General features: G+C 42.4%; 1 protein-coding gene across 1 annotated transcript; it reads right to left on the bottom strand.

The window, feature by feature from the left end:
* Positions 1 to 719: 719 nt before the first annotated feature.
* On the bottom strand, positions 720 to 15,027 carry CD226 (CD226 molecule). Its single transcript, XM_088675294.1, is given in 8 exon segments — positions 720 to 1,486; positions 1,956 to 2,042; positions 3,630 to 3,693; positions 5,660 to 5,759; positions 8,992 to 9,339; positions 14,216 to 14,536; positions 14,815 to 14,881; positions 14,883 to 15,027. Coding segments are annotated over 8 exon segments (1,152 nt in total). The 5' UTR covers positions 14,928 to 15,027; the 3' UTR covers positions 720 to 1,366.
* Between the last annotated feature and the right edge of the window lie 252 nt (positions 15,028 to 15,279).

Genomic DNA, 15,279 nt, shown 5'->3' with positions numbered 1-15,279 from the left:
TGCTATTTCTTTTGGCCTTGAAGATAACATTTGAAAGCATACGGGCAATGTTGCTGAAATCTCAGAATGCAGAGAGGTGACTGAAGAAAATGGCAATAATTGAGTATAGTCCGACAACTTATGGAGAACAACAGGTTCCTCTTCCCTGCCTTCTGCCTTCTGGATGCCTGAAGGAAGTGTGGTTTGAGCATTGTTTTCTTTTAAATTCCCCCCCCCCATGCTTATTCATGGACAGTTCTTGCTCTCAATTAGAGTTTGCATTTCTAGTTTTCATATTGACAAACTGGAGCGTGTACAGAGGAGGGTGACCAAGATGATCAAAGGTCTAGAAACCAAGGCTTATGACGAACAGTTGAAGGAGTTGGGTATATTTAACCTGGAAAAGAAGAGACTGAGAGAAGATATGATAGCCACCTTCAAATATCTCAAGGGCTGTCACATGGAACAATCCTGTTTCTCCTGCTCTGGGGCACAGAACTCGAACCAATGGCTGCAAGTTCCAAGAAAGGAAATTCCGACTAAACATCAGGAAGAACTTTCTGACAGTAAGAGATGGTAAGACGTTCGACAATGGAATGGTCTCCGTCGGGAGGTTGTGGACTCCCCCAGAGGTTTTTAACCAGAGGTTGGATGGCCACCTGTATGGATGCTTTAGTTGCATTGCAGGGGGTTGAATTACATGACCCTTGGGATCTCTTCCAACTCTATGATTCTATAACTCAACTTTACAATGATTTATTCTAATTGTTTTCTAGAGGTTGACAGAAGAGTCCATGCATTTTTGTTTTCACTGGTATGGTAGAAAAGCAAAGACTTGGCACCTGTTCATTTGCTTTCTATTCTCTGCAAGCTTGAGTAGTCATCTTATGGCAATGGGCAGGAACTTCTGCTCAGGCTGCCTGTTCTGGGCAGAAGGATGTGTGTTTGTGTCCATATTGAATTGTGTCCAGAGGAAACATACCTCACCAGGAGCCAGCAGCAGTTTTGTTATGGAAGGTGGCATCTGACCTACTCAATGCTTGGCTGCAAGACAACTTAAAGCCTATTTTCAGTCTCTTATTTCAACAGTCCACTAATATTCAAATTTGTAATAAGCACAAAGCAGCTCTGCTGACATTCCAAGTCGCATCACAGCCAATTTGTCTTCCTTGCACAACTATTAATCTCTTGACCCCTATGTAAATTATCTCCTCGTATAGACCTACAGTCTTCACACAGTTCAATTGTATGTGTGTGGGACTTCTTCAGCCACGGATGAGTGAAATGGTAGTGGAATGGTTTTTTTCTCTCTCCAGTCACATTCCCAATGTAAAAATTGTTGGAGCCTTGGCTCTAAGTCATTCACATAGTAGACAAGAGGCCGTGTTCACATATTCTGTCTGTGTGAGTAATTTGTGCAGTTGGCATAGACTGGATCCTCTGTCATTTGTCCTCTGCTAGTATTTACCTCACTCTGACAACCAGGTCTTCCGTATTTGTTTGAAGGCTAGAGAGGAGAAAAGTAGAGAGCAGTGAAGAACAGTGAGGACTACCACCCTATCAGAGATGCTTATGACAGAGGCAAATTTGAGGCATGTAATGGCTTCGGAGGCTGACTGCAAAGCCCATACACATTGTGTCTGACTGAGTACTCTGGAAACAGCTTTTCAGGTCTTGAGTTGGGAAGGGTGTTTGAGGCATAACATCCAATGACCCAATCCTACCTCCTACCCCAAGCCAGAAACATCCATGCACCATCCAGTTTACGGTGTACAAAAAAAAGCAGAGAACAGAGGCCAAATAGGTTTCTTTTGCCAAAAACAGCTGAAAAAGTTCACAAAACCATTCACAGAACTCAGTGCCTTACTCCTCCTATTAGGGCTGCATCAAATGCTCTCCCTTTTTCTTTTCTTTTCTTTATAATTAACATAGTTGAACAAATTACTGGAAAAATGGCCATCTCACCAAATGATCACCTTGTTTTGATGCTGCTTGTCAATTTCTTGTTCTCTTGGCTGCTGCACCCCATTTGCCTTCATTCTTTGCAGTCTCATTTGCCTTTGCTGGCAAGAGAACAAAGGGTGCCAGGCCAGCAACAGAATAAAACAAAGAAGATGTTTGTATGTCAAATAACTGCTAACAATGGGAACTCTTTGTGACCCCCCAAAATAACACAAAGCTAAGTACTGTAAATGGTTTTGGATTACCCTGAACATGGTTAGTGGTAATATATAAAACACTTAAGATGCAACTTGTGCATTCATCCATGCAAGCTGTTTGCACATGTTTACGCACTCATGCCTTTGAAATGTAACATGATAAGCAATTCCTATTGAAACTTTGGCACCTTGGCCATGAAGCTGTTGGACACCATCTCCTAAACAATACTTTCACAGACCATACCTAAAACACTCTTCATATGCCCTCTGTCCTGCACCACCAGCCATTAGAAAGAAACAGTGCTGCATCAGCACACAGATCAGCAGTGCTTAATAGTGCCTCTAGAATGGAAAAGAGATCTCTGTTGTAACTAACTGATCCCCCTTTCCCTCTGCTGGAAATGAAAAGGATGAATAAAGAAAGCAAAACCCTCAGACTAATAGAGTCATGTGGATACACATTAGTCAAGCGTCAAAGGCCACATGTTTATAAGCACATTCTAAGAATGAATCAGGATGAGCTCAGGCAAAGTTTGCTTTGGAGGTGGGGGGACCAACAAGTCATATGGCATTTTCTTTTTAACCACAACCTGTGGCTTATCACTATGCTCTTCTATGGTTAGGTAGGAGCAATGCCTGGTTTGTGAGCATATTTTAAAACAGAATCACAGAGTTGTAGAGTTGGAAGGGACCATGCAGATCATCTAACCCAAACCTCCTGTAGTGCAGGAATCTTTCACCCACATGGGTCTTGAACCCACAACCCTGAGATCGGAAGTCTCATGCTCTACCAACTGAGTTAAGTGTTACAACAAATCTCTGCTCAGTCTGAAGAGCATAAAAATCTTTAATAGTTCAGAACCCTGTTTTAAAAGCAACAATACCTCTTTCAGAGTGTTGATCCTTCAGCATAGCAAATCAACTGGCCCAAAACCCATAGTTTGTTTTTATGATATACGAAAGTATCCTAAATGTCATAAAGGTAAAGGGACCCCTGACCATTAGGTCCAGTTGTGACCGACTCTGGGGTTGCGCGCTCATCTCGCATTATTGGCCGAGAGCCGGTGTATAGCTTCCAGGTCATGACAAAGCCGCTTCTGGCAAACCAGAGCAGCACATGGAAACGCTGTTTACCTTCCCGCTGTAGCGGTTCCTATTTATCTACTTGCATTTTGATGTGCTTTCGAACTGCTAGGTTGGCAGGAGCTGGGACCAAGCAATGGGAGCTCACCCCGTCACAGGGATTCGAACCGCCGACCTTCTGATCAGCAAGCCCTAGGCTCAGTGGTTTAACCACAGCGCCACCTGGGTCCCCCTAAATGTCATAATTGTTCATAAATACTGTTTCCCCTCCCCAAAAAGTGATCCCTGCTTTTAATAGGCAAGTTGCTTGACTCAAAAAAACTTGAGAGGCACAGCCATTAGACTTTATTGCATATGGTGAAGATGTTCCTCAAAAGGAGATTCTGTAAGAAAGGAGGCTTCACCTACATTTGCCTGTGTGTGAGCAAGACGAAAGGCTTTCATCATCATCATCCTTTTCTTCTTCTTCTTTCTGTTGGCAAATAAAAACACGCTGTTGTTAGAATTGACCCACAACCAGGACATAGGAATTTTGAGGTTCTGTGCAAAATATTAAGGCGGGTTCTGGAAGTTAGAAGCCCTGAGCAAAATCTGCATTTAAATGACTGACCAACTATTCATTCATAAGATGATCAAAGTGTTCAGTCATGTTCTGTATGCCTGCTAGGAACTAGCTGCAACCCAGCTTGAGTCACACTTCTACATTAGCAACTGCCTCATATCGAGGAGTGGGAAAGCACTTTTCCTCAACAGAAATCAGAAGGATATAGCCTCCCTCTTTCTAAATGCTTCTTCCACGCTGGTTATCAGCAAATTAATGAGAAAGGAGCATTCACCCATATACATTCACCCACTGTGTGTGGCGAAGTGGTTAAGGGTCAGTCCAAGTCCTAGAGACCAGGGTTCAAATCCCCCCTTAGCCACAGAGCTCTCTGGATGACCTAGGGCCAATCACTGTCTCTTGGCCTAACCCAGAGTTTCCCAACCAGGGGCCATATGGCTCTGGTGGGGGGGCAGGATATTCCAAGGGGAGTACAGGTGAAAATCGCGGAAATAGGGGGGGGGGCACAGCACAAGGCTAGGGGGCCACAGAGGGAAGTGAGAAGTGAAGGGGGGAATCATTTTTTTAAAAAAAAATTAAAAAGCCAATCACAAGTGGGTAAGGGGGCAGCCCACCAGGACCTAACACTCCTTTTTGCCGCAAGCGTTTTCTTGGAGCAGTTCTTGTTTGTTTCCAGTGAGGACCAATTGCTTTTTAAAAATTCTCCCATATATATATATACCACTCCCTGTGCACCTTTTGGACAATATCTGTAGGTTTTCCCCTCTGTGTCAAATAACTGGGATCAAATAATTGTTGTTTACTTTTTATAATACATGGAAGATGGATCTCCCTCGGGAAGTTCTGGACTCTCCTTCCTTGGAGGTTTCTGAGCAGAGCTTGGATGGCCACCTGTCTGGGATGCTTCAGCTGAGTTTCCTACATTGCAGGGGGTTGCACTAGAAAGATGACCCTTGGGGTCCCTGCCAGCTCCATGATTCTATGTTTTTCTGCTTCAGCAATATTTCATTATGTTCCTATTATTTTATGTGATTGTATTTTGTATAAATTATAAAAAATAGAAACAAAACATTCTATTTATAAACAAAACATTTAAAGAGTTCCCTTTCTACCAGTAGGACAATGGGGGGGCATGGAGGCAGGCAGGATTTTTGTTAGGGAGGCAGACTTTTGTTGAGGGGGACAGAACCTCATATTTGTATTGATTTGTACTGATTTTTACTTATAGGAGGCAGCTGCTCCTCCCCGGCTACGTCCATGGGGGGGGGCCACAGGAACAAAACAAGGTCAAAGGGGGGCCACAGCAAGAAAAAAGTTGGGAAACACTGGCCTAACCTACCTCACAGAGTTGTTATAAGTGGTAAATAAGTGGTATATAAATATGTAATAAAAAAGTAAAATGAATTTTTCAATCCATTTGTTCGCACATTCATCACTGCTAATTTGAAGATCACCATTAATTTTAGCTGGGCATACAGTAATACCTCGGTTTAAGTACGCTTCAGGTTGAGTACTTTCAGTTTAAGTACTCCGCAGACCCGTCTGGAACAGATTAATCCACTTTCCATTACTTTCAATGGGAAAGTTTGCTTCAGGTTAAGTACGGACTTCCGAAACCAATTACAGTACAGTCATACCTCGGGTTAAGTACGCTTCAGGTTGAGTACTCCACGGACCCGTCTGGAATGGATTAATCCACTTTCCATTACTTTCAATGGGAACGTTCGCTTCAGGTTAAGTACACTTCAAGTTAAGTACAGACTTCCAGAACCAATTGTGTACTTAAACCACTTATACCACTGTATATGGATTAGGCTTTAAGTAGGTATCAGGTTAGTGAACAAATATTAGATAGAGTACAGAACAACTTGCTTACTTTTTATGATGACAAATAAGCACAGTAATGATGATCATTATTAATGATAAGACAGCAGCAGCTCCAGCAATAACAAAGATACGCTGATTCTCCAAAGAAACTAGGAAGGTAAATGGTAAATGTTATTACTACGGTATTGCTCAAGGGGAAGAGAAACAAGACAATTTTCTGAATGATATACAGTCAAATGAAATTCTAGTCAGCTTGTGTTGTGATCATGAAGAGCAAAATAAATGTTCAAAAGTGTGTGTGCGCGCATGCACGCCCATGTGTGCATCTGCTCATTTCTTTAGGGTTTCTAATTCTGGCTGCGTGAGGAAACTCTAATCTGATATTCTGAAATCTGGAAACCCTGCTGGAATTTAACTGAAGCATAACAAGCTCTAAACAGTGAAGAGATCAATAATCCAATGTTTCATCTTCAAGAGCTTCAGTCTGGCTCATTGTGTTATCGCGTCAGATGTAGGACTTGCTTCAGTAAGAATACCTGTTTCTAAAAAATTTAGAAAATCAGGCTCATATTAGTTGCTGTTTTGTTCAGAGTGAGCACTGATTGCCAAACTTGTAGCCATGAAGTGCTCAAAAATAGATACTCATGATGAACCAGTGCCTGCCAAACAGCAGTACAATTTGTGGGATTGCAGTGGTCTGAAAAGGGTTCAATTCAGGTTGACTTTGTACACATAGATGAAGACATCTGACTGCATACTTCTATGGATTCCCTTTGTACCATACTCATTCAGGGTCTATGCATCTCAGTAAAAGAATATCAACAGATTTAGCTTTTAGAAAAATAGCAGAACCTGGAAGCTCTTAGCTTCTTTGCAGCGGTTTATGGTGTTCTGCGCTTCTTCAATATTTCATCTCTAGCATAAATACCCATGATTTCTTAAGAACATGGTGTAAAAGTCAGAGACACATCACTTGTCTTCTAGATCTGCCCTGTCTTTGGAGGGGAGTAGGTTGATAGGATACTATTAAGTGTGTGTGTATGAGTGTTTTCATTTCCCTAAAGCACTGGCAAAAAACGCAAGTGCTTTTATAGTGACACTTTTTTCTTCACGGGAGTCCAAAATTTTTGTGGGTGAGTGCTTTCAACCTTCACTGCCCTGACTTCAGGTAGATGGGAGAAACACTGACAGGCTCGACAGTTTACAATGCACTAAAACCTAACAAGTGGTTTCAACAGCTTGTCATGCGCCTTGCCACAAAGGGTTTTACAACGTTCGCTAAGCAGGCACACACTGTGCAGGAAGAGGTCTGTGACAGCGAGAAACTACGAAGACACTTTCAAATGGAGCAAAAGAACTTTGCACCTAAGCAGATGTTGCACCTCTCATGTGGTTTCCTCCCACTTGCTTGATTTCAATTAAAATATGCCATGTGATGAGCTTGCAAACATCTTCCCACTGTCACTCAAGCCTGAGCATCCAGCTTTGCACCAGAAAGCGAGGCAGTCTCCGGAGAGCACACAGCTTCACGTGACACAAACCAGATGGAGGATGCAAACACATCACAATGGCCACGTTGAAGAGCAGGTGTTTGAAATCAATCATTTTCCTGAACAAATTCAAAGTGTGGCAGCAACAATACTGGTGGGGGGGGGGGAATGGCTGCATGTCCCTGTAAGTCAAATAGGGGTTGATAAGCAATAGGTTGAAATCCAGGGCTACCAAGAATTGTTACCTGCCTCATGTGCGGGGCTGGAATTTCACCCTAAATTATTGTGCGGGTTAAGTCAACTTTCTTTATTGATTTAATCACAGCAGACTAACCTGTCTGTTCATCTGGAATAAACTACCTGGAACAGCGAAATAGCCAAGTCTGCAGATAACACCCTGTTCAGGTGTTCTTCCTGGACATTGAATGGGAACTTGAGATCCACACCAATCTTCCAGAGCCGAGCAGAAAGGCCAGAAGGGGATTTCTAAGCATTCTCAGTTAAAGAAGCTTGGAAGTTCTCCTTGAGATCTGGAACCCTATCCACTGTTGAAAACAGTATGTTGGATGGGATGGGAGTAGAGCAGTATCCTGCTGGATCTTTGGTCTGATCCATAAGGACACTTATCATTCTCTGAATATATATATTCCCATGATAGCCTGATGATGATGATGATGATGATGATTTTCTTTATAGGAAGATTGCTATATAAGTGCTTCTGGATCCTCCAACACTCTCTTATAGCAGGAGGCAGGAGATCTTGGGGAAGGAAATTGATCCCCTCCACCACTTCATTTTATCTGGACTGCTGGATGCTTCCCTCCTTCACCACTATTACTGGGGGACGGTTGTGTCTATCATTTCCCACCTTCAATCTTTCCTCTTTAACACCTATCTATCCTTTTCCTTTCTTGCTACTTTTTATCCAGCCAAGCCAAGCCCAACTAAGGTCCATTCTCTTTCACTCTTTCTCTCCCTCCCTTTGCCTTGCAAATGCTTTTCAAAACAACTATTCAGCCTCTAATTTTATATAACAACAACAACAACAACAATAATAATTTATTATTTATACCCCGCCCATCCGGCTGGGCCCCCCCAGCCACTCTGGGCGGCTTCCAACCGAATATTAAAAACAGTACAGCATCAAACATTAAAAACTTCCCTAAACAGGGCCGCCTTCAGCTGTCTTCTGAAAGTAAAATAGTTACTTATTGCCTTGACATCTGCTGGGAGGGCGTTCCACAGGGTGGGTGCCACTACCGAGAAGGCCCTCTGTCTGGTTCCCTGTAACCTCACTTCTCGCAATGAGGGAACCGCCAGAAGGCCCTCGGTGCTGGATCTCAGTGTCCGGGCTGAATGGTGGAGGTGGTTAGGGCTTTAAAGGTCAGTACCAACACTTTGAATTGTGCTCGGAAACATACTGGGAGCCAGCATAGATCTCTCAGGACCAGTGTTATGTGGTCCCGGCGGCCACTCCCAGTCACTAGTCTAGCTGCCGCATTCTGGATTAATTGCAGTTTCCGGGTCACCTTCAAAGGTATCCCCATGTAGAGCGCATTGCAGTAGTCCAAGCGGGAGATAACCAGAGCATGCACCACTCTGGCGAGACAGTCTGCGGGCAGGTAGGGTCTCAGCCTGCGTACCAGATGGAGCTGGTAGACAGCCGCCCTGGACACAGAATTAACCTGTGCCTCCATGGACAGCTGTGAGTCCAAAATGACTCCCAGGCTGCGCACCTGGTCCTTCAGGGGCACAGTTACCCCATTCAAGACCAGGGAATCCTCCACACCATTTTACATGTGTTTAAATTAATACAAATTAATACAAATGTCTAGGAAACAACAATAATTCTACAAACAACTGCAGGGTTTTGTAAATTCCCTTCACTTACTGTTAGCATTAATAGTGAGTTTTGTCCAGACTGTGGCATTTGTGCCATTTGTCCCAATGTAAGACAGGCTGTACATCCCAGAGTCAGAAGCTGTGACATTCCGAAGTACAATGGTGCTATCCACCCGTGCGGCACAGTCTATCGCTACACGGTCTTCGTAATCTGAACCATAGACTGGTATACCAGATTTATTACATTGTACTATGAAGTCCACACGGTCTGCATGGATCTTTTTCCATTTCACTTGATAAAGTATTGTTTCGGGGTCAGGCCCATAGGTAAAGTTGACATTTGCCCCTGGTTCAGCAACCATATGACGATATGACAAGTGTTGAGGCTGAAAATCCCCTGCTTAATAAAAGAAATTGAGGAGAAAAGAAACACTTTGTAAAAAAAAAATTATACAAGTGATTTAACACACACCCACCCCAAATTTTGTTTCAGCAAAACAATTCACTGATTTGGCAGCATGCTTACTTGGGAAGAAAGTCCCACTAAAGTTTTAGGAGCTCACTTTTGAGGGTAGATGTGCATTGGATTTCATTATAAATCTTTTATTTTCCTCACCTCAGCCAAGAAAGATGGTTTGAATCTCCCCTGCTGTGTTACAGTCAGAGATTACTAGAGAAGGCGGCCCCCTCCCTTTTGAAATTCATATTTATCTAGCCCTTCCTTTACTGTGGATCATTTCTATCTGTGTTAAGAGGGTATGAACAGCCCCTTTCTGGCTAGACAGTTCTTCATGCATGCTGCCACACACCTCCCTGGCTTAGGTGCTAATGGCTATAAAAGCTGGAAGTCTAATTAGATGCTCCAGATGAACTGTTCACAATCGAGACCTTTAACACTGAATTTTAGATTTCTCAAGTTTGCTTCATTTTTTTTATATGCAGTGATCAGTCATAGTGCCCTTCTTTCATTTTTGTGCTGAATATAGCCAAGCCTGCTGTTGTTTTCAACATTTTTGTTGGAATCTAAATACCAGGACAATTCCTGAAGAATGGGTACACACTCTTTCCCAGAAAACGCAATGCAGTCATGCTTCACGGTTCTGAGGTTAAGAACAGGTCGTCACTGGATAACATCATAAAAATAGAATTTGCAATCCTTAAATCATGTCAAATGGCTCAAGTCCTTAATAGCATAATCCACCTAGCAGATATTAATATGTTGCTAGACCCTGTAGTCCTGAAGCCCAAAGTCAGAAGTTCAGAATGCAGCAGCTGGACTCCCTGCCCCACAGAACTAAGATCGCTGGAAATCTCACAGAATCGTACATCCATAAACCTTGTCCTCAACACTGTCTTCCTTCTGTGTCTTGTCTTTTAGCTACTGACATTACCCCCCCCCCCTTTGGTGTGTATGTTTGTGCATGTAAGGCTAGCAATGCAGCTGCAGGAAGGAGATTACATTCTGATGTTCCTGCTTTTAGCAATACAGGAAGGAAGAGAACACCAGGAAGCCTAATAGAGAGATGTTCTAAGAAGCAAGGGGCTGCTAGGAATGACTGAGGTGGGGGAAGAATTTCCTTGCATCTCCAAGAGCATTCATTCATTCATCTCCCCACCCCACCCCACCCCACCCCGTCCACCCTGTTCCTTGCAAGAATCCTGCTAGGGAGATCTTTTGCAGCTATTAAAGATGAATGCAGTAACAGAGCTATTACAAAGGTGATGTGCTTTTATTATTATTCTTCATTGTTCTGCTACAGCTCCGGTTTAGTTTCTTCATGAGCAGATCATTACAATAGCAAGCATTTCCATGCCACTTGTTCCTCACTCATCTGAAAGAATGTGTGTCATTTTAATGGCTACCTATCACTGGTTCCCCTAGTTTCAGATTTACGGCTTCGTAAGCAACAGATCGGCTCTCCATTTTCTCTCCTTCTGTCATATAACCACCTCATTTTTCTATCTTTTTTAAAATGCCTTTTAAAATGTAGCAATTATAGTGACTTGAAATGCTGACATACTGCACATAAAGCTATAACTTCATAAAATGAAAAAAAGTAGAAATTCTCTGGATACTGTATGTGGCCCCCCTTTGATTTTACATATGGTAATAGAGATTTGGCTGTCATTGGCACTTACAATCCATTTTCATATTGCCATATTTTACATGATGGCTTATTTGGCTTCATATTCCAACAGTTTTTAAATTGTCATAATGTAATAAAGCACATAGGATGTATTTAGCATGATGCAGTGCTTTTATGTTAGATGAGAGAAACCAAGTTTCACAACTCTGTTCAGCTAGTTTTATTTATTTTTGTTTATTTAGATCATTTGTTTCCCACACTCTTTGGCCAAAAAGGCTCCCAGACCTGCCTACATACTGGTGCATGCCATTCCAATCTCTGAGCAGTGTGAGATCCCAGGGGTTTACCCAGGGTTTGATTTCCTTGGAATGAGGGACACTGGAGACTGTGGTGTCTTTGTGACATATGACTTATTTGCACATGTACACAACCCGAGCTTGATGCAGGAGCTCACAGCATCAACACCCCAAGAAACTATTGCCTCTCCCAAAGCCACAGCCTTGGATTCAAGCAGAAATCAAGCATGTCTCTCCCTATCAGGATTCTGCCTGTCTCTTGTGTCTAGCCCAGTTCACACATGAATGTCTCTGGCCCTTGTCCTTCTCACCAACAGGCGAGGGAGGGGGCCCATTTGCCCTATCACAAAGTCACTTTCTCTGTTACCCTAACAACCCATACTTTGAGGGTCATTAACATGTCAACATTCGATTTTAACCATTGCCGAATCTAGGAATTAGAAGGGACTCAGGCATACAGCCTACTTACACACATACCCCTAAAAAAAAGCACACAAAAATACAATCATTCTGAACAAAATAGTCCCTGTCTGCAGATCTGCAATCAAAAACACACAACACAAAATGAAAAAGGGACAGGGAAGGAAGAGGACAAAACAAATCATAGTCGGCCTTGAGCAAGTCACAATCACTTACAATCACAAGGGTTTAAGGCTCATTTTTTGATGCTACAGAGCAAAGGAAGAATTACAACCTTTTCCTATAACAACTTGTCTAGAGGACTGAGGACTTCTGGGAAATTTACTTTTAGTTTCTCTATTCTACCTTTTCCATCCACTCCCAGTCCCTCAGGTGTATGTGTGTGTTTAAACCTGGCTTATGCAGCACACCTTGTTAATGTAGAGCAGGCATAGGCAAACTCAGCCCTCCAGATATTTTGGGACTACCACTCCCATCATCCCAGTGGTCAGGGATGATGGGAGCTGTAGTCCCAAAACACCTGGAGGGCCGAGTTTGCCTATGCCTGATGTAGAAACTAACAATTATTAGTAATAATCATTGATTCATTGATTCATTAATGGCCAGTTACCACCTTCTTTGATGCAGGCAACCATTTTAGTTATATAACAACCTGTTTCTGGTATTGTGTCACTCCAAACTTCTGTTTCTATGGTACCCTTGCGCTATCACTGAAGAGTCTTTTCAATCATCTCCCAACCAGAGGCGCAAACTATGGCATTGTGTGAAAACCATAGGCTCTGTAACTGACTCATATTCGCCTACTGTGTGCTACCTTCTGGAAAACCAAGAAGTCAGCACACTCATACACAACATGAATATCTCTGGTTGCACATCCTCTGTGGAGGATGAAAACTGTCATGACATTTCTGCAGGCCTTTCTTGTGTTACTCTGGCTACAGTTGAAAAGAGAGAGAATACAGAACTCATTAAACTCGACATGACAGGGATTGCGCCTGCCAATCAGAAGACATCAGCTATGGGAGGCAAGTGTCAAATTCCCACTGAATTTCATATACTGGACATCTAATTGCTTTTTATTCTACATGCAGACACAGAGGATCCTCCACCTCCCAATGTGAACCTTCACTTTGAAAACTTTTCACTGGGACTTATTAACAATCTGAACTGGGGACTCAGTGTCCAAGTTCACTTATTCAAAGTCCAGAATGAGAGGCAACAAAACTTTCAAGCCAGACAGGAAATCACCGAATAAAAGGTTCATTTAACAAGGGCTGCTAGCTTCAAGTTGGTAACGTACGCACAGCAGCATCCACAATTAAACACTCCTAGCAGCAGGTGGAATAATTGGATAGCTAGTGTAATTCACTGCTGACAGCCACACAACAAAAGCAGCAATTCCCTTAGTACAATTTTTCTTCTTTAGCTAAAATAGCTTTGGGATGAAGATAATTAGTCACAGATTTAGTCCGAGTTTCCCACGAAACACCTATATGTTATCGGTTTTCTTGAATCTCCGACTAGCAATTTTGAGAAAAATCTCGTGTGCGTCTTGAAAGAATGAAGGTGCTTGTGGGTGATTGACCTATTCCTCTGACTGTAAGCCAAACATACTTATTTAAATGTTCATTTTTAAAGGGGATATGGGAGATGGATGCATTTTGAGCCTCTAGCTGAAAACCAATAGTTGTTGGGTTTTTTTTCATTTAGAAAAGTCAGAATGAGGGAATTTAGATGATAGAAAAGGGGTTTCTTCACCCTTTTTGCAATTTGATCATTCTTATTGCCAGATCTCTTCTCTAGCATTTCTAATCCTGCATACATGAATTCAGAATTCCATGGGGTGGTGGAGGAAGATTTGGAGAATAGAGGGATACTGATATTTTAACAAATTTAGTTATGAGGAATGCATCTGTTCTCTTTTAAGTGGTCTAATAATGCAACCCAGAACTCCCTTTCCCTCCACTGTGCCTCAACAAACACTTTATATTGCTTCCATTAATGGTTACTTGCCATTTTGCCATATGGGGGTTGCCTCTGAGCCACTTTGGTCCAGTATCCAGAGCAGTGGGGAGGGGGCGGTGTCACAAGAACAAGAGTCGCAGGAGTTACCTTAATGGCGGACTTTGACAACCAATTTCAGTGGCACCCTGTGCAATGCCAACATTCACGCCCCACCCCTTGCCTTCCATTCCATCCCATCATTGTGGCATCCTCTGAGGCACCAGTGCGACCAAACCAGTAATGCTCCCCTCAATCCACCTCTGCTCACATTGCAGCTGCATCCCTGGAAATATCTGCTTTATTTTTAATCATAACAGCTGATGTTTTCTTGCTGACAGATATTTAGGATTTGTACTTACCACTGATTTATTATTTATTATATCATAAGAGGTTAATAAATTGAATTTATAATGTATACTGTAATTTACATTAATGTATAAGGCGGTACTTAAAACTTTTACCTTACCTGATTGGACAACCTGTATTCTCTTTTCCCAAATCCCAAACGGGTAGGTATTAAAAGAGCATAGATAAAAGCCAGTATCTTCCCCAGCTGTGCTATTGAACACCAAGGACTTGATGTTCGAGGTATTGTTAGTAACACTGACTCTGTCCTTATATCTGCTGGAAATATGCAATTGGTCAGGCAGTTTGAAGACTGCAATGTTCTCTTTGCTCTCCTCCTTCTGCCAAAACATCTGGGATATATATCCAGCCTTTGGAAAGACACATTCAAGAGTCATAGCACTGGCAAGTTCCACAGTAGAATCCACACGTTTTCCTTCAACTGTGACAGAAAGAGAAGAGGGGGGAAATGCTGTTATCTTCATTAAACTTTGAACCACAGTAACACCTACAGCATCTAATGATCAAGCTAAATGCTTCCAGAACCAACAGCCCCCCTCCACCATCCACACCGAGAACAAGTTGACCAAGCTCAGGCTAAACAAGGATCTCCAAAGGGTGACATTATTTCTATGGAACTTACTACAAAACATGCTTAGGATCTGCAGGCAAGAAATCCAGAGATTGCACCCAGCATGCTACTTAAGAAACTTATCTTACTTTGATATGATTGCAGAGCAGCAACAATGAAGAAGGCAAGGTAATCCATCTCCAGCACTACTAAAAAAGACAGGCGCGAGAACTTCATCTAAGTGTCTATTTCCTGACCACATGGTGTAGCTGATACTTTCACGTCCTGTTGAAATGAGTAAGCAAGATGAAAAGCCATTTCCACAGTTCTGTGGAATGTCTGCATGACCTATGACAAGTCTGTGAGAATCAAAGATGCTCCCCTTCTTAATTTAAGTTACTTTCACACCCATCCTAGCTGCTCAGCTTATCTGATTTTCAGCATCACAATATATCACCAGGTAAATATCATGATAGCTTGATATATCATGATATATATACTGTGTTTCTCACAAAATAAGACGTGCCTATAAAATAAGCCATGGCATGATTTTCTCAAGGCAATAAAATATAAGGCATCCCCCCCAAAATAAGACATGCTGGGGTACCGACACT

Source organism: Zootoca vivipara, chromosome 8 (assembly GCF_965207765.1).
Source record: "Zootoca vivipara chromosome 8, rZooViv2.hap1.1, whole genome shotgun sequence".
Taxonomy (NCBI): Eukaryota; Metazoa; Chordata; class Lepidosauria; order Squamata; family Lacertidae; genus Zootoca; species Zootoca vivipara.
This window is presented reverse-complemented; position numbering and strand designations above follow the sequence as displayed.